Source organism: Erpetoichthys calabaricus, chromosome 15, assembly GCF_900747795.2.
Source record: "Erpetoichthys calabaricus chromosome 15, fErpCal1.3, whole genome shotgun sequence".
In the NCBI taxonomy this organism is placed as follows: domain Eukaryota; kingdom Metazoa; phylum Chordata; class Cladistia; order Polypteriformes; family Polypteridae; genus Erpetoichthys; species Erpetoichthys calabaricus.
In genome coordinates, this window is record NC_041408.2 from 7,372,979 (window position 1) to 7,397,500 (window position 24,522).

Consider the following 24,522-nt stretch of genomic DNA (forward strand, 5'->3'; position numbering starts at 1 on the left):
AGGACGCCAAGAAACCGGAAGGTATGGACCCTCTCCACACACTCACCGTTGATGTAGAGGGGGGCTAGGTCGGTGAGGTGCCTCCTGAAGTCGACAATGATCTCCTTGGTTTTTCTGGTGTTCAGAGCCAGATTGTTCTTTGAACACCAGGCTGCCAACTTCAGGACCTCCTCTCTGTAAGTTGCCTCTTCTCCCTTTGAGATGAGTTCGACCACTGTGGTGTCGTTAGCAAACTTGACGATGAGGTTGTTGTTGTGGGCCGGACTGCAGTCGTGGGTGTAGAGACAGTACAGAAGGGGGCTCAGCACGCAGCCTTGCGGGGTACTGGTGTTTAGTGTGCGAATGGAGGAGTGGTGGGGGCCGAGTCTCACAGTCTGGAGCCGGTTGGTAAGAAAGTCTTTTATCCAGACACATGTGAAAGGGGGGAGGCCAAGAGTGACCAGTTTGGTGATGAGAATGTCAGGAATGATTGTATTAAAAGCTGAGCTGTAATCCATAAACAGCAACCGGACTTGGCTCTGCTGCTGCTCCAGATGGCTCAGCACAGAGTGGAGAGCTACAGCAATGGTGTCTTCTGTGGATCTGTTCGTGCGATATGCGAATTGGTAGGGATCGAAGTCTTGGGGGAGATAGTCCTTGATGTGCTGGAGAACCAGTCTCTCGAAGCACTTCATGATTACCAGAGTGAGGGCCACAGGGTGATAATCATTTAGGCTGGTGATGGGAGACTTCTTCAGCACTAGAATGATTGTGGCCGATTTAAAGCAGGATGGAATGACTGCCTGGGCTAGGGAGAGGTTGAAGATTTTGGTAAAGATAAAGGTGAGCTGGTGGGCACATGCTCTGGCTAACGCAGTACAACACCCTTGTAACTCCAGCATCTCCCTTTGAAAAGCACTGGCAAATCTGAAAACTCTGCCTTTAAACAAAAGAAACATTCAGTGCAACTGCAACTACAAGTTAGTTTCTGGTTTCAATTTTACCTTAAAACAGGATACATCAACTTTACTTGTTTGACAGCTGCTGAGATCCCCACAACACCAGGGAAAGGCTGTGGGGCATGAAAGCAGGTCATAGAACATCTAAAGCCACAGGAAATGTTAAAACTATAAAAAGTACAAACTATAAAACAGCAAAAAGGAACTTCTCTGGAAATGTATGGACAAGAAAAAGGAATTATGTAAGATGGAACTGACTACAATAAGAATCAGCAGACGATATTAGTCCAAAGAACCAAGGTTATCAACCTTCAGCTAAAAACAGGATTTTAACCAATTAATGGCACGGTAAACATGAAGCTCCCGTCAGGGATAACAACCTAGGGTGGGTTTAGAAAAGGAACTGCGGCTGATCTGAGCAGCTACGCAATTTCTACGGTGCACAACGAGGCCAATTGTGCTGCTCGGGTAAGATTAATTAAGCTCTGGTCATCTGGTCAACTAGTCTGTTTGGATTTTTCACTTTCTCTGAGCAAGTGAGGGGAAAAAAAAAAAAACACACATTTGGCCCCTAGGTCATCCATATGGTCCTAGATAGCAACTATGCAAACTCTGATCCAGATTGGTCAAAGGGTGTAGGATTGTAAAGAGCCAGCAGGTGGCACTGGTGTGCAAAATGTAGGAAACAGTAGGAAAAAAAAACAAAAAACAAAACATACAAGGACCCCCAAAGGTCCACATACTGGGTTCCGATGTCCAGATCGGTCAAAGGAGATTGTATACAGAATGTTCAGAAAGCCATTCAATTTTATATTATAGATACAGAGAGAGAGAGACAGTATACACACACACAGATTCTTATATGATTTTTCTTTTCTTGTAACTAATTTTTTGTAAAGCACTTTGAGTTACATTCTGTCATCCATTAATGCTTGATACTCATTTGTATTCTGTGTTAGGAATGTCATTTTTGCGTTTATTCCCATTATATTCCTTTGAATATTTGTGAAGTGCTTTGAGAATGGGAAAGATGCTATATAACTGAAAATGATATGGGTAACTGATATTTGTGTTGAGAAACTCGAATCCTTAACCAAAATATTTCAACATCATTTTTTTTTTTTTTTAAATTCCATGCAGAACCTATCATAGCACATGAGGTCAAGTGTTTGCATTTACTCATCCTACACTGGATTTTAATTTTTAAAATTACAAAGAAGTAGGATTTAGATTACAATTTGATTGGGAACAAGTGTGGTCATTACCCAGTTGTGATAGATGTAGGAAAAGTGTACAAGGCTTAAAGATCATTATGCATACTAATAAAACAGAAAAATTAAAGTGAGAAAAATCAGATAACAAAATAGGGGATGGAGAAGAGCTGGTAATAAATATGCAAAGATACACAGAAAAGAAATGCGCTATATGATAGACAGACAGATAGTGTCTATCTCTCATATAGTTCATAACTATCCTAAGTTAGCTATATCTATCTTATCCTGCCTACTGCACTATATTTATATACTGTACACTGTATTTCCATCCATCCATCCTCTTCCGCTTATCCGAGGTCGGGTCACGGGGGCAGCAGCTTGAGCAGAGATGCCCAGACTTCCCTCTCCCCGGCCACTTCTTCTAGCTCTTCCGGGAGAATCCCAAGGTGTTCCCAGGCCAGTCGAGAGACATAGTCCCTCCAGTGTGTCCTGGGTCTTCCCTGGGGCCTCCTCCCAGTTCGACGTGCCCGGAACATCTCACCAGGGAGGCGTCCAGGAGGCATCCTGATCAGATGCCCGAGCCACCTCATCTGACTCCTCTCGATGCGGAGGAGCAGCGGCTCTACTCTGAGCACCTCCCGGATGACTGAGCTTCTCACCCTATCTTTAAGGGAAAGCCCAGACTCCATGCGGAGGAAACTCATTTGAGCCGCTTGTATTCGCGATCTCGTTCTTTCGGTCACTACCCATAGCTCATGACCATAGGTGAGGGTAGGAACATAGATCGACTGATAAATTGAGAGCTTCGCCTTGCAGCTCAGCTCCTTTTTCACCACGACAGACCGATGCAGAGCCCGCATTACTGCGGATGCCGCACCGATCCGCCTGTCGATCTCACGCTCCATTCTTCCCTCACTCGTGAACAAGACCCCGAGATACTTGAACTCCTCCACTTGGGGCAGAATCTCACTACCAACCCTGAGAGGGCACTCCACCCTTTTCCGGCTGAGGACCATGGTCTCGGATTTGGAGATGTTGATTCCCATCCCAGCCGCTTCACACTCGGCTGCGAACCGATCTAGAGAGAGCTGAAGATCACGGCCTGATGAAGCAAACAGGACATCATCATCTGCAAAAAGCAGTGACCCAATCCTGAGTCCACCAAACTGGACCCCCTCAACGCCCTGGCTGCGCCTAGAAATTCTGTCCATAAAAGTTATGAACAGAATCGGTGACAAAGGGCAGCCCTGGTGGAGTCCAACTCTCACTGGAAACGGGTTCGACTTACTGCCGGCAATGCAGACCAGGCTCTGGCAACGATCGTACAGGGACCGAACAGCCCTTATCAGGGGGTCCGGTACCCCATACTCTCGGAGTACCCCCCCACAGGATTCCCCGGGGGACACGGTCGAATGCCTTTTCCAAGTCCACAAAACACATGTAGACTGGTTGGGCAAACTCCCATGCACCCTCCAGGACCCTGCTAAGGGTATAGAGCTGGTCCACTGTTCCGCGACCAGGACGAAAACCACACTGTTCCTCCTGAATCTGAGGCTCGACTATCCGACGGACCCTCCTCTCCAGGACCCCTGAATAGACTTTTCCAGGGAGGCTGAGGAGTGTGATCCCTCTGTAGTTGGAACACACCCTCCGGTCCCCTTTCTTAAAGAGGGGGACCACCACCCCGGTCTGCCAATCCAGAGGCACGGTCCCTGATGTCCATGCGATGTTGCAGAGGCGTGTCAGCCAAGACAGTCCTACAACATCCAGAGCCTTGAGGAACTCCGGGCGTATCTCATCCACCCCCGGGGCCCTGCCACCAAGGAGTTTTTTGACCACCTGGGTGACCTCAGTCCCAGAGATGGGGGAGCCCGAGTCCCCAGGCTCTGCTTCCACATTGGAAGGCATGTTAGTTGGATTGGGGAGGTCTTCGAAGTACTCCCTCCACCGACCCCGAGTCGAGGTCAGCAGCGCACCATCACCACCATATACAGTGTTGACACTGCACTGCTTCCCCCTCCTGAGACGTCGGACGGTGGACCAGAATCTCCTCAAAGCCGTCCGAAAGTCGTTCTCCATGGCCTCCCCAAACTCCTCCCACGCCCGAGTTTTTGCCTCAGCAACCACCAAAGCCACATTCCGCTTGGCCTGCCGGTATCTATTAGCTGCCTCCAGAGTCCCACAGGACAAAAGGGTCCTGTAGGACTCCTTCTTCAGCTTGACGGCATCCCTCACCACCGGTGTCCACCAACGGGATTGGGGATTGCCTCCATGACAGGCACTGACCACCTTACGGCCACAGCTCCGGTCAGCCGCCTCAACAATAGAGGCACGGAACATGGCCCATTTGGACTCAATGTCCCCAGATATATAAATATACAGTGATCCGTATTCACAGTATTCACAGCGCATCACTTCTTGCACATTTTGTTATGTTACAGCCTTATTCCGAGATGGATTAAATTCATTTTTTTCCTCAGAATTCTACACACAACACCCCATAATGACAATGTGAAAAAAGTTTACTTGAGGTTTTTGCTAATATATATATTTTTTTGCAAATATACACACACACATATACATACACAGCCAATAAAAGGTGTCATCTTGCTTGGCTTTTGTCTACATTCATAATGGCTAACACGGTATAACACCCTAGTACCATACACACACATACATGCATACAGTATCTCTATCTATCTATATGTAGAGAGAGAGATGAAATGACCTACGATAGACAGAGAGATAAGGCTAAAAGAGACTGTGTAAAAGAAATTAGGGCTTGATCGTGTGCAAGATAACATGAAGCAGCGGCTTCAGTGAGTGAGAGGCAGAAAGCTTCAAGCACCATAAACCAGCACGATAAACGAAGCTGTCAGCAGGATGGCTGCCTCCAAAGACTTCTCCCCCAACCTGCTAACAAAAGCATTTATTTGTTTTGTGGCTGTAACACCAAGTAGCCAGGTTACCAAACACATGACCTCCATGGAAACCTCGATAATATCTTATCTCAAGTGTGTTTTACACTGTAGAGTAGCCATTTTACTTTGAAGTTTTGTGACAAAACCCAAATGTTAAAACAAACCTCATTGGTAGAATTTTGAGGAAAAAAAATGGATTCCAACTAAAATAATTACCTATACTTTGATAATAATTCAGTAGGAAAACTCAGGCAGATATTACCCCTCTGTGTGACAGGTATAAGGTAAAAATAATTACATGAAATATCATTTATAGCAGTATGGTGGTCTGAGTTGGCAGCAGCTGCCAAACTCCTTGAACTCGGGACCGTCAATTGTTATGTCCAAGATGAGCCAGGCAATAAGGACACAAACAAGCAATAGTCAGGTGCACCAAAGTGCTTAGTGCTTTTATGTAAACTAACCAAGGTCTAAGGTTAAACAAAACAACTGAATTATTTGAATGGAGGTGGGCAGCATATTCCATCAGCTAGACAAGCCTGGTTTGAGATTTTGATGCAACACACAGGGGTGGCATCCCCAGACCTGGGCGGTTGAGAAGGAGCACAGGACCTTGCAAGCGTCTCTCTATATATTGTAGATCTTCTGGGTCGGGACCGGAGAGGAACGTCATTCTCAGGTGGCCACATACTGCCTGAGATAGGCAGGAATACCACGAGAAGCCAGCTATAAAGAAGCTCCATCAGCAGCGGGTGGGGCGGGTGCAGACACAGTACTTACAGAGCACTGGAGACGCATCACCCAGCTGATAAAGCCCATCAGCCTTGACTTGTGAATGCTGGCGAGCCTCGGATGTGGACCATGTGGCATTTGAGTTGTCTTTGACCCCAGGTAAGTTAAAAGAACTGACGCCGGGTGACGAATATGAGGGGGTAAAGGATTGAAGCCCTCAGCGGCATGGCAGAAGCAGCACTGAAGAAGCCAAAAGGTTCATTGTAGTGCTACTTACCATCAATTGGCATGAAGTGGCAAAAAAAAAAGAAAAAAGGCAATCGGACCCCTGGGTCTTTACAATATTTTAACACGTTGTTGATCATCATGGTGTGGAGTGTGACAAAAGAATTTTATTGCGCTCACTACATGTGACAATATTACTACTTGGGCAATGTAGCAGTTGTAATTAGAGTCACTAATGATCTAAAATATGGGCATCTTTTAGGTATGAGGAATCCTGAAGTGCTTGATGAACATGAACAAAGACAGGCTGGGCATAAAAACACTGGTCCTTCAAGCTGGATTCAACATAGCCAATGATTTGCACTAACAGGATGTCACAAAGTATGAATTATCTATATAAGAAAACGTGTGTGTGTGTGTGTGTGTGTGTGTGTGTGTGTCCACAGCCCCTCTGAGCAAACCGATTGGTTAGTTCTGCTGTGGTTGCTCAGTCAAAAGCAATTCAGAAAGGAGGCACCGGGCAAGAGAGAGTGATACACACGAGGATACAAAAGGAAGGTGTAAGAGGAACGCTGAGAGTCGCCAAGGTTCTCACAGAGGGCAATGGTGGCCCATCTATCATTAACTGTAGTCGAAAGGTGGACAGGAGTGGGCAAGGCACAAGGAAATGACAGTCAGAGAAGCAGGCATTATGGGAACATTTTCAAGAGAGGTTAAGACACACGAGGATACCAAAGAAAGGCGTAGTAGGAACATGGAGGGCAAACGTAAGGCAAGGAATATCAAATATTTTTATATTTTACCTGCCTTGGACAGTTCATATAGCTTGTGGAAAATAAAATATCAAATGACTCCAACTTACTGGTGATTTCTTATCAATAGGCTTTATAATGAACTTCTTGTCATTGAAGGAAATATTTCGGATTTCACTCCATGGGAATCCAATCTTTGGGGTCAGCCTGCAATACAGATTTAAAAGTTTATTAGTAATAAAAACGCATTAAAAAATACATTTGTAAAATACAAACAGAAAAACAACCTGTACAATAGGATTAAGAGAGTGGTGGACTCCGCATATTGTAAAGGCTCGGGGCGACAGGATGGAAAAATTCAGATCTTTCACTGAAATGTTGCAAATGTATAGATCAGAGTGGTCACCTGCTTCAGTATATAATTAAATTATGTCTAGGAAGCTTCACACACATTTCTTCATTAGAAATAATGTAATATTTTAAAAAAAGTTTTACTTATTTAGCTGACGCCCTTATCGAAGGCGACTTACAAACATTTGTGATACAATTGGTTCCATTTCTTTTGGTTTTTCCAGTTGGAGCAGCACAGGCTTGTCAAGTGACTTGCTGAGGGTCACACAGTGGTGTCAGTAGTGGGATTTGAACCCATAAATTCAGGGTCTGAAGTCCAAAGCCTAAACCACTACATTACACACTACCTACAAACAATATTTCACAGCTGAATTCAAATTCATGTTTCTTTTAATAAAAAATTGAAAATATTTGGACATGACCTCTTGTAGACCATACAGAATTATGTGAGAAAATCCCTGCTCACGAAGGTCTATTAAAAAAAGATATTCTGCCAATACTTTAGCATTGAAAGTCCAAGATCTGGAGGACAGACTGACAAAGCAGACCCTCACCTTTTATATATTACTAGTCAAAGTACTATTTGTAGAAAGGGTCGAGGATAGAAAACAAAGGCTTATTGTGTATTTTAAATGGTGACCCTTGTTGAGACTGCTAGCTGTCTGTCCATCCATCCATCATCCACACTGCCTCTCCATCAATGTCTCTGCTCATGTGAGTCGAGAGTTTGTTCTTGTTGGCTTCAATTGGATTCCAGAATTGTGTTCTCTCCTTTGGGTTGTAACCACAAACACAGCCATGCCGGACTCATCCTCTTAGTTTGTGGTGCTTAAATTAAGATTGAAAGCAGACAAAGCAGGAGTTACACAAGCACCATTTGATCCTCCATTGTTGTGTGCCGTACTTCTACTTTTGATGAAGCCTCACCTAACACCCCTTTGCAAAACTTCCATTGAAAAAGTTTGGGAACCCCTTTTAATTCTTTGGATTTTTGTTTCTCATTGGCTGAGCTTTCAAAGTAGCAACTTCCTTTTGATATCTGACATGCCTTATGGACACAGTAGGATTTCAGCAGTGACATTAAGTTTATTGGATTAACAGAAAATATGCAATATGCATCATAACAAAATTAGACCGGTGCATAAATGTGGGCACCCCAACAGAGATATGACATCAGTACTTAGTTGAGCCTCCTTTTGTCCTCTAGACGCTGTCCTCCTATAGCCTCTGATGAGTGTCCGATTCTAGATGGAGGTATTGTTGACCATTCTTCATACAAAATCTCTCCAGTTCAGTTCAATTTGATGGACAGCCTGCTTCAAATCATCCCATAGATTTTCGATGATATTCAAGTCAGGGGACTGTGGCGGCCATTCCAGAACATTGTACTTCTCCCTCTGCATGAATGCCTTTGTGTTTTGGGTCATTGTCTTGTTGGAATATCCAACCCCTACGTAACTTCAACTTTGTGACTGATCCTTGAACATTATCCTGAATAATTTGTTGATATTGGGTTGAATCCATCGGACCCTCATCTTTAACAAGGGCCCCAGTCCCTGAACTAGCCATACAGACCACCCCACAGCATGATGGAACCTCCACCAAATTTGACAGTAGGTAGCAGGTGTTTTTCTTGGAATGCGGTGTTGTTCTTCCGCCATGCAAAGTGCTTTTTGTTCTGACCAAATAACTCCATTTGTGTCTCATCAGTCCAAAGCACTTTGTTCCCAAATGAATCTGGCTTGTCTAAATGAGCATTGGCATACAACAAGTGACTGTTTGTGGCGTGAGTGCAGAAAGGGCTTCTTGCTCATCACCCTGCCATACAGATGTTTGAATTGTAGAATGATGTACAGATGCACCATCTGCAGCCAGATGTTCTTGTAGGTCTTTGGAGGTGATCTGTGGGTCACCATTCTCACAATCCTGTTCAGATGCCGCTCCTGTATTTTTCTTGGCCTGCCAGACCTGCGGGGTTTAACAGCAACTGTGCCTGTGGCCTTCCATTTCCTGATTCCATTCCTTACAGTTGAAACTGACAGTTTAAACCTCTGAGATGGCTTTTTGTAGCCTTCCCCTAAACCAGGAGACTCAACAATCTTTGTTTTCAGATATTTGGAGAGTTGCTTTGAGGATCCCATGCTGTCACTCTTCAGAGGAAAGTCAAAGGGAAGGAAGCCCAACTTGTAATTGACCACCTTAAATACCTTTATATCTCATGATGGACACACCTGTCTATGAAGTTCAAGGCTTAATGAGCTCATCAACCAATCAGCATTGAGCAGTGACAGGAATTCAAATCAGCACAATGACAAGGGGACCCACATTTGTGCACAGCCAGTTTTTCACATTTGATTTCATTTCATACAACTAAATACTGCGTCACTAAAAATCTTTATTTGGAAAACACCGCAGTACTCGGATGTTCCTAGGAAATGAAAGACATACCACTGTTATCTTTATTGTTGAAAGGAGAGTCAATTATTATGCAGGCTGAGAGGGGGTCCCAAACTTTTTCATATGACTGTATATTACAGTAAACGGAATCGGCACACAGCTTTGCCTGGGGAAGTTATGTTAAGCTCTGGTCATTTTGTCTGATAGTCTGGCTTCAGGCTGTTGAATGTCTGTCTTTCACTTTGCTCTAAGCCAGCAGGTGGCACTGATGTGCAAACTGTAGCATATTAGAAAAACAAAAACACCATTTGGAGGCCCAAAGGGGTTCAAATTATGGGTTCCAAAGTAATTTATCTTGTCCATATGGTCCTAGACAGCAACTGTGCAAAATTTGATTCAGATCAATCAAAGGTTGTAGGATTGTAATATTTTCTTCAAGCCAGCAGGTGGCACTGGTGTGCAAACTGTAGCACACAGGGAAAAGCCTCACAAATCAGTGGAGCCCCAAAGTCCACATTTTGGATTGCAGTATAATCTGTCTTGTATGTATACTCCTAGAGAACAACAATGAAAAATTTGGTCCAGGTCTGTCAAAGAGTATAGGACTGTATAGGAAATACACATTCTATTTTATATATGTATATACAGATGTTACACATTAATTTACATATTTTACTCTACACTGCCGTGTGATGGGCAGGCAACATGACTTCAAGAAAGGCAAAATCAAATCAACAAGTTGATTAAGAAGCCCTGAGAACAGCAAGGACCAACCCCTGACCCAGAATGAAACAAAACTGAAATAGGCCTGGCATTCAAAGCACGACTGATCATTAACAACAGGCCCAAAAATGTGCCAAGGAGACATGTGTCAGCAGGGTAATGCTTAAAATCTCACAGATACAGATCAGGAGCTTCTGTTAATGTTCACATCAAGCACCAGAATAAGAGAAAAAAATAAAATCTGGTGTTGAGAGTGGCATGATGGGCTGCTTCGAGTATTACTGTAACTGCTGATTGCCTGGAGTTTTCACACATAGCCGACTCTAGAATTTACTTAGAATGGTGCGAAAAACAAAACATCCATTAAGCAGAAATTCCACGGACTGAAAAACCTCATTAGTGAGAGAGTTCAGAGGAGAATGGCCAGACGGGTTCAAGATAATCCAGGCAGGCAGTGCGGTGTAGTGGTTAAGGCTTTGGAGTAGCCTTAAAATCCCACTACTGACACCACTGTGTGACCCTGTGCTAGTGCTCCAATTTAAACACCAAAAGAATTGGAACCAATTGTATCATAAATGTTGTAATTCACCTTGGATAAAGATAAATAAGTACATGTAAACTCAGATGTGGGGAGCAGAAAAGATTCTGAGGATGAAGAACATGCCAACTCAACACAAGTCCAAACACATTTAGAACTTGGCAATTCTGTATATCCACCATTGAAGTATCACTGCAATGTCCAACCAGAACAATGGAGATTATCAAAGATACCAGCCATCCTAACAATGGCCTCTTCCATACGTTGGGGTCAGGCCAACCGCTATAGCTGCCTACAGTCCAGCTCAGAGACATCGAGAGGAAGCAGCTTCTGTCCACAGTCCATCTGCAACTTGAGTGAAGGAAGTGCCTATTGTTAACTCTTTTACGTTAATTCATTAATTCATCACCCATTTAAAATTCTATTAATCATTTGTGATATTATTCAGAATTCAAGAGTATTGTCATTTCACCCATATACAGTAGTACAGCATGCAGTGAAACGAAACAACGTTCCTCCAGGACCATGGTGCTACATAAAAACACAAAGTCATGTGCTATTACTCTCCTTAAAAGGCACAATCACTGGAGTTTAGCAACTAAACATTTCACTGCGCATTGCATCATGGGTATAATACATATGCTTTAATTAAGCACTTTCTATCTCATTTTATATAAACCGTATGTATGTCACCCAGTTACTGTATATACTGTACATGGCAAACCAAAAATCGGGACATTAGCCATCAGGACACGCCTTTGTGCTTTCCTTTTAATGACTGCTCTATTACCAAAGCAGGCTAAACTGCGTCACAAACTGTACAAAATAATGAATGCACACACCCCGCCATGACATTCCTGGCGACATGTCCCAAAGTAGGGCAAAGCAATTGTCAAATCCAGGAGCCTTGTATGCCGATTACGAAATACCTTTATGGTAATATACAGCATGTGCAGGTAAGATCCACTGCAAGATGGTTAAGAAGAAGGGAATTAAGGATGGAGACACCTGCTTAGTCAACTACACTTCAGCCCTTTGCAGGTGAAGTTTGTTTATTAATGCTACTTTCATTTACAAAATTTTAAACTCCATAAATAAAGGCTAAGAACTGCTTAATTCAAAAAATGTTTAAGATTCCACTTGACTGTTCTTGATTTTAATATAGAAAAACCAAAAAATAATGTTAAGACAACCTAGTGTACAGAAAACCTGAAAAATGAAAGTGAGACTAATCCTCCTCCTGTTTAACTGTGTTATTTATACCGGCAACATTCCAGCTCCTAAAGATAAGTATGTGAATATCATTATCTATGCAGCCACCAAAGGAAAGAGAAAGCAAATATTGTATACCCAAGTTACTTATACACAGCATACACAAACAGACATGGTGTGTTTTTCCTCATTATGTATGTGAATTTCCCCTTGGGATTAATAAAGTATGTATGTATCTATCTATTATGCATAGATGCACATTGGAAGAGTCGAAACACCACACACTTCCCAAGACTCCCTCCTCATGTTCGAGACCTGCCTCTGGTGCGCACACAGGCCGTATTTTGTTAGTCACCTCTTCTAAAGCTTGAAAAACCTGTTTGCATCTCCATGACAACAGAGAAGGGTGCACTGTGGGAGAGTGACATCCCATTAGCGAAACCCAAAGAACAAGCTCTCCACTCCTTTTCCCTTCAGCTGTGAAAGACAAGAATGATAAGTGCTGAAATCTGTTTTCCGGTGACATGCCTGTCTGGTCTCCCCACGTGCTCTTTTGTACAACAAGGTTATTTTATTTATTTATCTTCTTAATTAGAATACAGAGGACTTAAACTACAGGCAGTGTGACCTAACAGCTAAGACAATAGACTATAAACCACAAGGCTGCAGGCTCATTCTTTGTATCTGCCTTGCTGTGTGACGTTCTGTAAATCACTTAAAGCAGTTGTCCTTACATTTGTTTTTTTCCCCCTTGTGACTCAATTTTGCCTTTTGCTCGTTTTTGCAACCTGCAATTGCCACCAATCGTCGTCCTTCAACCCCCACTCTCTTCCCCCCCATCAGGAACTGCCACGAATTTACATCCTTGGAGAATCCCCACCCAAAAATAATTCGTATTTCTTCCCTTTGGAGAGTCACCTCAATCATCATGGCTCATTTTCACCTTGCAAATGGCGACCCATTACAAGGCTTTCCGGAAACCATTTAAGACCCTTTCTCATTCATTACTATTGTAATTGACAATTCAGTGCGACCTAAGTTTAGATATCACATAACCTAAAATAGGTTGTGACCCATAGTTTAAGAAACACTGGGCTAAAAAGGATAAGTTTGATATTTTTCCAAAGTTATTTCTTCACAAACATGCTCTATATCAGGGGTGTCAAACTCCAGGCCTCGAGGGCCGCAGTGGCTGCAGGTTTTCATTCTAACCATCTTCTTAATTAGTAACTAATTTTTGCTGCCAATTACTTCTTTAAATTAAGTTGACTCAGGCCCTTTAGTTGTTTCTTTTCTCCTTAATTAGCAGCCAAACAATAATGAGACACAAAACAAGCCACCACATCACACAATATCTGAAAATAAAGAAAGGTGATGGTCTCAGTAAGGTTGATCTCTCAACTCGCCAAAACACTTTGACGATGTTCTTATAAAAAACAGAAAATCAACAGTTTTGGAAATGTCTGCTGTTGCAGAACGAGAGCAGCAACAAGCCGTGGAATTAAAATAACGGGTTTAATTAACAGCAAGCATCGGCTTCTCATTAAGAAACTGGTTGGAGTTTGAAGACCCCAGTTGGCTCGTTTCACATCTCATTTCTGTTTGGCTGTCATTTAATGAGGAAACAAATCAATTAAGAGGACTGAATCCTTCTAACATGGTTGTTAAAATAAAGGAAAAAAGTGAATTAGCAGTGAAAACTGGTCACGGATTAGGAAAAGGGTTCGGATGAAAACCTGCAGCCACTGCAGCCCTCCAGGACTGGAGTTTGACACCCATGCTCTATAAGGATTTGCAGTGCAAAATTGTGTTATGAAATTAAGCACGTTCTTATAATTAAAAAAGATATCTTGCAGACTCCGGCATTTTACAATGGAAGGTATGGGGCACGGAGGAGAAGCTTAAAAACTTGCCCAACATGTTAACTGTTTCAAGCCATTGCAAGTCATTCACATTGTCATCGCTTGATTCAACTAACGGTTCAGTTTGTCCTAAAACTGGCTTTACAGCTTCACCTTTACATTCCATTTTGTTTTGGTCGAAATGTAAGCCCCACTCATGAATACTAATGTGCTACCTTAGAGGGAGAAATTACATAAACTTATTCATGATTTTTTTGATGTATGATATATTTCATTCACTAGATGGCAAAACACCGGAGCATTTCTCTGGGATAACATACCGTTATGCATCACCATGAGTCTGACTCGGGAATAACCGTGTTTACATAGAATTCTGTGCCCAAGTCATGCTCGGGGTTAATGCCAAGGAAGTTAAGAACTAACATTAGTTATACTATAATTAAATTACTACCGATATTCTAAAAATTGACACTTGCCGCATTTACTGTACTCTATGGAACAATTTCACATGAACAATTTAAGTGGTTTTTTTAACACTAGAATCCCAGAAGCCCACGAAAAAAAGTCATAATCCCGGTCCACCTTAAATTCCTTCGCACCTCCTCCTCAGCGTCTTTTGTTTTGCAAATGTGTTGATCAGCACAAGCAGCCCGCTATCCCATGTGTGTTCCGTGTCTACAACGATCTGGGTAAATGTAGGATGACAGGAAATGCGAGGCAAGAAATGTTGAGCACATAGCTAAAACAGAAAATTGTTTCATGTTATAGTACTAAGGACAAAATTTTGACCATGAAGTGTATAATATGTGAAGACGACGAATTCTTCTTTCGGCTGCTCCAGTTAGGGGTAACCACAGCAGACCATCTTATTCCATATCTTCCGGTCCTCATTATCTTGCTCTGTCACACCCATCACCTGCATATCCTCTCTCAGCACATCCATAAACCTTCTCTTAGGCCTCTTCTCCTCTTACCTGGCAGCTCTATCCTTAGCACCCTTCTCTCATTATACCCCTCATCTTTCCTCTGCACAGGTCCAAACCAACACAATCTCACCTCTCTGACTTTGTCTCCCAACCGTCCCACCTGAGCTGACCATCTAATGTCCTCATTTCTAATCCTGTCCATCCTCCTCACACCCAATGCAAATCTTAGCATCTTTAACTCTGCCACCTCCAGCTCTGTCTCCTGTGCCACCGTCTCTAACCCATATAATATAGCTGGTCTCACTACTGTCCTGTAGACCGAAGCCCAAATTTCAAGTAAACACTTTCACAAAGGTACACGTATAACAAAACAAGTGCACTTTTATTCAAGACTAATTTGGGTACGATGCCGACAAGACTGTTTGGGTGGTGCAGCGGTAAGAACTGCCGGCTCATAATCAAGAGGTCATGGGTTGGATTCTGGGTGCTTCCCAGATTTACCGTTTTGAGTAGTGAGCGGCTCTTGTTGTTACTATTATAGAATGAATAACATCCATTTGATTCGAGTATGTAACAGCCGGTGTAAATTTATGGTATTTGTTAAGTGGTTCCCTTTCGAAATGAACTTCTACTGTACTGTAGGTATACAGAATACACATAGTTGGTAAGAGAAAGTACGTATTTCATTATAGTGCTGTTAATTGAAATTAACCTTCTTGAAAAGACGTCGATTTTTTTGGCTTGAAAAATGACACTCTTGTATCTCATTTTTCTACTGTAAAACGTGCAAAACACTAAAAGTACTAAGTCAGAAGTGTAGAAATAATGCTAAAAATAATGCTAATACCTTATACACTGTCAAAATGTGCCGTCTGTATGGTATATCTTGAAGCACGGTGAAATACACAATCCAGCGTCACAGTCGGGACAATGGTAGCGTGATTCCTTGCGGATTTTCTTTCCGGACTAATCACCTTTTGAACAGCACACTGCACGTGTGCAACTGACATGAGCGTCGCTTTCGATTTCGCTGCCTGAAGACGGATTCACTTCGTTATCCCTGTTAGTATCACCGTCAAGAGCGTGCAACACCTGGGCTGCTGAAAAACGTTTCTATTGGGACGCTATTATGAGGCTTTTGAGAAGACGTGTCTGCACCATATCACTCTGTCTCTTATGTAAAACATGCCTGTTTTGTTTCCCCACGAGTGATGCTCGGCACTAATGATGTTGGCACTTTTATAGGTCAAGTAATCCTCCGGTTTAATGCTTAACACAACTATACAGTTGTCCGGGTGGACATTCAGGCCTATCACTTTTAGCCCCCATTTTTATAGCCCAGGTGACTCTCAGTTAACCTCCTTAGGGTTAGACCCATGACACTTATCAAAGGCAATAATCGTTATTTGGAGTCATAATCGAGTACCCCAAGTGTTTGTAGGAATTTGGGCACATTCAGCCAAAACAACATTTGTGAGGTCGGGTAGCAACATTGGGTGAGAAGCCCTGGCCCACAATCGGCGTTCCAGTTTATCCCAAAGGTGCTCAATAGGGTCGAGGGTCAGCGTCTTGTGCAGGCAACTTGAGTTCCTCTAGTGTCACAACTTCTGTTTTAAGCTGCAAGTGAAACTGATTTCACCACTTCCTTTTATTTAAAAAAGAAAAATCTGACATATTTGTGAGCCTGCCAATAAATCTAACCACAACAAATATAGAAATTAATATTAACTGAGGTCAGATGAAGGCATTATTAGATTAAAACAGCAGCTTCTCCAAAAATAAAATATTCCGATTCCTATAAACATCTAGCTACTGACAGCCAAAACTTTCCCCAAGGAATACAAGAACATCCCGGCTCCACACATCTTTTACTTCTCTGAACAGAGTGAGCACAAATGCCGGTGGATCCCACCACAACAGCGCGAGATCTTTCATGGGTTTCCTTACACTCCTTGGGAGTGTAAGCCAGCATCACAAAACACACACCAACAATCCCAGAATTCCCTCTTTTCTAGATCTTTGCTTTATCATCTTTGCCAACCAAACCAAAGGGTTTCTTTTTCAGTCAGTCAGACTTCCAAGTACACCAATCCCTAGAAACAAAACAAAAGAAAAATCGTCCACCCAGTTGAATCCAACTTCCCAGCTAATTTGCTCTTCCACACCTTCAGCCACTCACTGACAATTTTAAAAACTGGATGGGTGTAGGTGGGTTTGGTGCGATGACTTTGGATGTTGGAAGAATGTGAGCGAGTTTGGGTGTGACAGCATTTAGGTTCAAGTTACAAAACAGAGTGCTAATGTAACTTGTAAATGGTCCTTGCGCAACAAAAAAATAAAATCTTTGACATCTCCATTTGACATATTTGCAGTGGCGTAGCTAGAGATCGTACTGCCCGGGGCGGGGCAGGGCCTCAATTTGCCACCCTCCAACGTATCTGAATATGTTAATCTATTTAAAGAGAAAATTTAAATGACGTATAGATAAAAATGAAGATGAATTTGGCATAAATTTATTCATAGAGAAACAGCAATCATTTTTCACATATAAATATAGTATAGACAAGGGGTCTCCAACACGTCGCTACCGGTAACTCGCAACCCCTTTCCAAAGGGTTAATGAATCCCTACATAAATTTGAAAACTTGATTAGTCAAATTAGGGGTAGGTGAGCGATCTTTCCAAAAAAGATCATATCACAATCCTTTAAACACCAAATCACGACCCACAATCTGATTTGCAATCTCTCTTTTCAATGTGGCACACACTTAAGAGAATATCTGGACTCAAAGTCATCAAGACCTAAGTAACACTTGATTTTAAATATCAAACAAAGTTGAATTCAATTGTTCTCTCGTTCGCTAGCTAAGCAGAGTTAAGGACCACGCCCGAAGACGGCGAGCGAGCCGAGTAAGGAAGGTCCCTCCTCTCGGCCCGTTTCGGGTTTCTCAGATTCGCACAAATAAATCGAAACCGCAAGCAAACTCTGACACATAGAGAAATGAGAGGAGTCACAAAATCAACCGGAATGTTCAAGTAAATGATAGAAACAAACCCGATCTAATCCCGTGAAGTAGTTCTCTCGTGAAAAGCAGACAGAGACAGACAGGACAATGGATTTTTAAATATTAGTAAACCTTCAAAATAATGTGCAGTTCAAGTCTCAACAGCATTTCTGGAGCTTAGTAGAGCCAGATAACTAGAAATATCTTCACCAAGCAGCTCTGAAAATGTCCACTTTGTTTGGGTCTCCATACATCTGTCAGTCTGACATGAATGTCATGAAGTCAAAGTTCAGAACAAGACAGACAGACGGACACTGAAATGACTCCAGAAGAGTGAACCTGAGGGGCTCCACTCCACTACACACCTCAGTGCCAGTCATCTGGCAAACTAAACAACACATCACACATGTGAATAAAGTGACACAGTGACAAAATGACAAATGAATATGTCATATCTGTGGATCTGGAATTGCATTGTTTTGTTCTGACAGCATTCATGTTTTAATTCAATAGTGTAAGATACACTAGCAAATGCATACAGACGTACAAAATGCACTTGCAGGTGATCAAAATATTTTTTTTGTGAATGTTTTAATGCAAAATGTGAGTTGTGGACACCAACATCATGTAAAAGTTCAGGCAAAACGAACTTATTCAGTTTGTTTGGGTGGAAACGTTAGGAAACCACGAGTAGCTCACGGCTGTTTTCATTTTGTTAAGTAGCTCTCGGGGGGGAAAATGGTTGGAGACCCCTGGTATAGACGCACTGGTAAGCGGTGTTCTAATAATTATTACCACGCTTTATTATTTTATTACCATGCTTTATATTAACCTCACCGGTTTGTTGTCTGTACAAATCTTGTAATCGATATTGAACCCACTTCCTATTGTTCCGGATGACTTGAAATTTTGCACACTTTCTCACTTCTAATGACAATGCATGAATCAATAAATCGGTTTCACTAATTGATCCATTAATCCATGTTAATTAAGAAATGAAATTTTCACATGAAGAATAGTTCAAGATTTCACCAATAGATGGCACTAATAACGGATAGAACTAAAACAAACCGAAGAGTAAAAGTTGAAAATAATATTATTATATATATATATATTATATATTATATAATATATATATATATAATATATATATATATATATATATATATAATATCACACACACACACACACACAATATATATATATATACATGGTTGAAATAGTTTACTGTCAAATATTGCAAAGAGTACGTGACATGCGTCTCGCCCTAATTCTGGGCTCATCAGGCGTACACACTCACTGCACTCCCTTACGGGAATCGAACTCGGACGTCAGCGCTAGAGGCGATGCCCCTAACGTTGCGCCACGGTGTGTGGTTCGTTCATTTGACATCATGTAGATCGGGGTAATTACATTCACGGCATTCGTAGTCTGAATCACTTGCTGACCAACCACAAGCGTTACCTGGTAGGTAACCACCCATACAATCAGATTGTGATTCAGACTACAAATGCCGTGAACATATATTAATATATATTAATATATAATATATATATTAATATGTGTATGTATGTATGTACACTTTTAGTACACTTTTAACATAATAAGCGTGGTTTTTAAAAAGTATTTTATATATATTATTTTTAGTTTAATCTAATTACGCTGCAAAAACCAGAACCAGTGCAGTGTAGAAGTGTTACGTGGGGATGTTTTCTGCGCAGAGCAAGAATGCATTCGGATTCATAACGAAATGAAATTATAAATTGTAACTTAGTTGTTTCTCTTCCTAGAAATTCTTATCTGTGTGGTGTTTAGGTTTATTTTTGTGACTGCCTCATAAATTTTATCTGCTGCGTCTGATGCCGTCACAGAAGGACAGTCTGAAAATTTATTTTGGAAGTATTTGTGGATAAAAATCAGAGAATTTCACTTTTGTCACTCATGAGTGATTTTTTCCAAACCCTGCTGCTTACACACAAATTGTACTGAGCCTTTGGGCCATAAATGCCGCCCCCCCCAAAAATGTGCCGCCTGGGGTGGACCGCCCCTGCCTAGCTGCGCCATTGCATATTTGGCTGTCAGAAGCTGGATGTGCAAGTCGCCCCTTATGATTACAAAGGGATCTCAAGTGTAGAAGTCAAAAATGTCTAATGTTGATAAAGCAAACGCTCAGCAAATGAATGCTGCTGCAAGAATTATTACAAGAACAGAAAATACGAACACATAACTCCAGTTCTTAAATCCTTACACTGGCGCACGGTTAAGTTTAGGGCAGATTTCAAAATCCTCCTTTTAACATATAAAGCCTTAAATGGCCGAGGTCCGGCTTACTTGTCTGAACTTACCATGACTTAAAAACCTGAGCGCACATTAAGATCTCAAGATGCCGGTCTGCTTACGATTCCAAGGATAAATAAAATAACAGTGGGAGGTTGAGCTTTTAGTTACAGGGCCCCTAACTGTGGACTGGTCTGCCTGCTACTATAAGAGATGCCCCTTTGGTCTCAGCTTTTAAATCTCGACTGAAGACTCAACTTCAGTTTAGCACACCCTGACTAGAGCTGCTGATTAACTGTGTAGATTGCATCTCTGTTGTTAGTCATTAGCACTAAAACATAAGTGACATGATAGTTAGAATTTGTTACTAACCCTCACCTATTCTGTATCTCTTCTCTGTACTCAAATGTGGCACTTGGTGCCCACGGCCCACCTGCCAAGTTGTTTTGCCTGCTCTAAGGTAGTCAATCTCTGATGGAGGATCACAGGAATCGTGGGGAAGAAGGGTCCTTTCATCGGATTGGCTGGCCCAGCGCTGACTCAGCTGAGGACTAGCCAATAGGGTGAGGCAACTTGATGGCGGGGATCTCCAGGACTTTAAACAAATCCAAATCATATTATGTGATATCATCTACTGTTAATTCTGCTCCATACTTGTAAGATTTTTATTTGTATACTGTATTGAGGATTTGTTCTGTTCTGTGTATTGTATTGTATTGTCCCCCTTTTTTGACACCCACTGCACGCCCAACCTACAGTACCTGGAAAGGGGTTTCTCTTTTTGAACAGCCTTTTCTAAGGTTTCTTCTATTTTTTTTCCCCCCTTTTCTTTTTGGGAGTTTTTCTCTGTCTTCTTAGAGATTCAAGGCTGGGAAGCTGTCAAGAGGCAGGGCCTGTTAAAGCCCATTGCAGCACTTCTTGTGTGATTTTGAGGCTATACAAAAATAAATGGTATTGCATTGTATTTTGAGACTGGGTCCAACATTAGACCTCCGTTGCGCCCCGATTCAGTAACCCCTGCTGGTCAGCCAGGTAGGTTTTTGTCACTTGGTTTACATGACGTGAGTCAGATAACCCAAAAGGTATTTCAAATTACTGCCAAGTTTCTGTTCTCTCCTGCAGGATTTATCCTTGCCGGTTGTGGCTTTGGAAAGCAGGAACGGGTCACCGTAACCTTCATATTGAGTCACTTGTGGAGAGCAAACACCCTGGCTGGGAGTGCCTCGTGTGGAGTCGAGTTCAGACTCGAATACAAACTAGCAGGGATGAACTGATAAGGTGTGGTGAGGCATGTGTGGGACTGTCTTTATTTCAGGGACACTCTTAACACATACAAGAGGTGAAATATGAACACCAGAGAACTGCTATGGAAGATTAAAGGTCTTCTCTTCATGAAAAGTCTGTAATCTGGGCAGCACATTGTTTCTGCTATGGAACATTAAGCTAAGGCTCTTATCAGATTTCACCCGTTCCTTCAGGACAGGCCGAGAGTCCATACTGTCTCCTCTCTCTCTCTCTCTCTCTCTCTCTCTCTCTCTCTCTCTCTCTCACACACACACACACAAACGCAAAAGAAATTTGACAAATAAGTGGTGGCCATCAAGATTGTTTGCTTAGCTGAACCAGTATCTCAGTCAGGTAATTCTTAAAGGTTGTAGTTGAAGCAGAAACCTTCACGTGTCTTAGTAGGTGGTTTCGGACACCCACATCTCAGTATGTAAAGAAGGGCTTACTGGTTTTGGTCCCAACATCGAGTTAATCATCACCTAAGTCGACACATCGAATGATAAAGAACAATGCAGGACAGCCCAACTGCAACAGTTCCGATTTCTTAAGGGACATTGCTTATGCTAATTTCCAGTGGCGTCCTCTAGTATGTGAACCATCATTACAGCTGGAGCTACTTTATCTATGCCTTTAAGAATTTTAAAGACTAAACAAACAGTCTCCACTGCAAGGGGCTAAACAGGTCTGATTTACCGGGATGCTCTTGGTTGCTCTCCTCTGCACAGCTTCAAGTGCTGCTATGTCTATCTTATAAGTGTGGTGATCAGAACTGCACACAGGACTCCAGATGTGGACTCACTAGTGTGTTATCCAGTCTGAGCAGAACGTCCCTCAATTTAAACTCGGCCGTTTTTACGATGTCACCTAACATTTGCCTTTTTAACTCCTTCCATGCATTGCTTAAATGATAAAGACATGGTGTCAACACAAACCGCTAAATCCTTTTTCAGATGTTGCTTCCTGTAGATTAGTGTTTCCCATCTTGTATGTATAACTGTGTTCCTTGGCCTGTGTGTAGCACTTTGCACTTTTCTACATTGAACAACAATTTCCCACGTGCTTCACTCAGTTCTGAAACTTGTTCAGGACTTTCTGAATCATTTTTGATGCCTCTCAGTGTGTGCCATTCCTCCATTGCTAGTATCATCTGTGAATTTCACAAGTTTATGCCACCCTCATTTTAATGGGGTGACCAGAAATAAGTAAGCAGACTAACCTGGAACATCCAACAGAAGGTGCATCACATACATTAACACAGCTTTTATGAATCCCATACCAAATGTCATCACAGACATATGCATTGAAATTATCATTCCAACAGATGGCGCATCACAAACATTAACATTGTTTTTATGAATCCCATACCAAATGTCAAACATATGCATTGCAATTGTCATTCCAATAGATAACGTATCACAAGTGTTTGTGATGCGCCATCTGTTAGAATGAAATACGCTATGCATTTTATTACTATATGTATTAAGAGAACATTCCAATAGATGGTGCACTGTAAACATTAATGCCGAGGTCTACATTGATCATATAAATTTCAACTCATCTCACACGGGTAGAAAACCTAGGCTACACCTTAACAAAAGGATAAAGTGTGTGTGTGTCCATCATTCCAAAACATGGTGCATCATAAACATTTCTGGTAATAGAATGCAATGTAGGCACCATTCCAACAAATGGCACATCACACACATCAACACTGCTTTTACTAATTCCATACCAAATGACATGTAACAGTGACACATTCATGCATTGAATTTGTCATTCCAACAGATTGCACATCACACACATGAACACTGCTTTTACTATTTCAATACCAAATGGCTTGTAACAGAGACACAGGCATTGCATTTGTCATTCCGACAGATGGCGCATCACAAACATTAACATTATTTTTATGAATCCCATACCAAATGTCAAACATATGCATTGCAATTGTCATTCCAACAGATAATGCATCACAAGTGTTTGTGATGCACCATCTGCTAGAATGATAAATGCTACGCATTTTAATCACAATATGCATTAACAGTACATTCCAATAGATGGTGCCCTGCAAACATTAACGCTGAGGTCTGCATTGATTATATAAAATTTCAAGTCGTCTCACACGGGCAAGAACAGCTAGCATCCACATTAATAATAATAAAAAAAAAAGATAAAGTGTCTGTGTATCCATCATTCCAAAACATGGTGCATCACAAACAATTTTGGTAATAGAATGCAATGTAGGCACCTTTCCAACAGAGGACGCATCACACATATTAACACTGCCTTTACTAATTTGATATCAAATGGCATGTAACAGAGACACAGGCATTGCATTTGTCATTTCAACAGATGGCGCATCACAAACATTAACACTGCTTTTATGAATCTATGCCATATGGCATATAACAGACACATCTTTGTATGGTGAATGGCAAAAGTTGACATTGAGGTTTACATTGATTACTTGGATGGGAAGCAGTTAGTGTATATTATATATATATACTATATATACATATGACAATGATCCCTTTATTGGTGTTTAGTTCAGGACTGACACTTCAGGGCCGACCCTGACCTCTGCTCTATTACCCACCCTTCCTGTTAGTCTTCTCCCTTCTATTATGGTTACATTTTTAGACTCCTTCAGTTACATATTCTGAATTCTTTTGTAAAGCACTTCCTCTTGTAGCCTAGAAATATACTTGCTTACTTAAGAAAATGACCTGGTAATAAACGAGAAATTCAGTATACAATAAATATTGACTGAATGATGGGTTATTTGAAACCTAGGTTGGCATAATGCATTTATAGCAGCTGAGCAAAGCTTTAGGGGGGAAATCAGTATAAATAATAATAGACAAATAGAGTTTGCTTACCTGTCTTCTTTTTCATAAATATTCAATCCCAGAGCATCGACACCCAAAAAGAGGTCTGTCCCCTTTTTATTTTTAATATCAAAGTAGTTCACTCCATACATTTCCAGATCCTGGGCGATCTTCAGGTATTCCAACATGGCGTCTTCTCTGTACAAAATAGGGAAAAGCTCTTTGTTACAGGATCACAAGGAAGGAACCAGAGTCTCTCCTGGTAGCAGCAGGTGAAACACCGGGAACGAACCATGGAGGAGACCCATTCCATCAAAAGGCTCATCGAGTCATA

The 24,522-nt window shown here is 41.8% G+C and overlaps 1 protein-coding gene across 5 annotated transcripts in view; it reads right to left on the minus strand.

Annotated features, from left to right (window-relative positions):
* ezrb (ezrin b) overlaps positions 1 to 24,522 on the minus strand; it is a 197,985-nt gene that overhangs the window by 22,285 nt on the left and 151,178 nt on the right. For 2 of the 5 annotated variants that reach the window (XM_051919298.1, XM_051919297.1), the window contains exons 6-7: positions 24,240 to 24,386; positions 6,893 to 6,989 (exon numbers count right to left, since the gene is read on the minus strand). The exons of 2 other annotated variants lie outside the window; for them this stretch is intronic. In XM_051919298.1, coding sequence (XP_051775258.1) covers positions 6,893 to 6,989; positions 24,240 to 24,386 — 244 coding nt within the window. The remainder of the gene's footprint in view (positions 1 to 6,892; positions 6,990 to 24,239; positions 24,387 to 24,522) is intronic. One more of the 5 variants, XM_051919295.1, reaches the window with a different exon arrangement.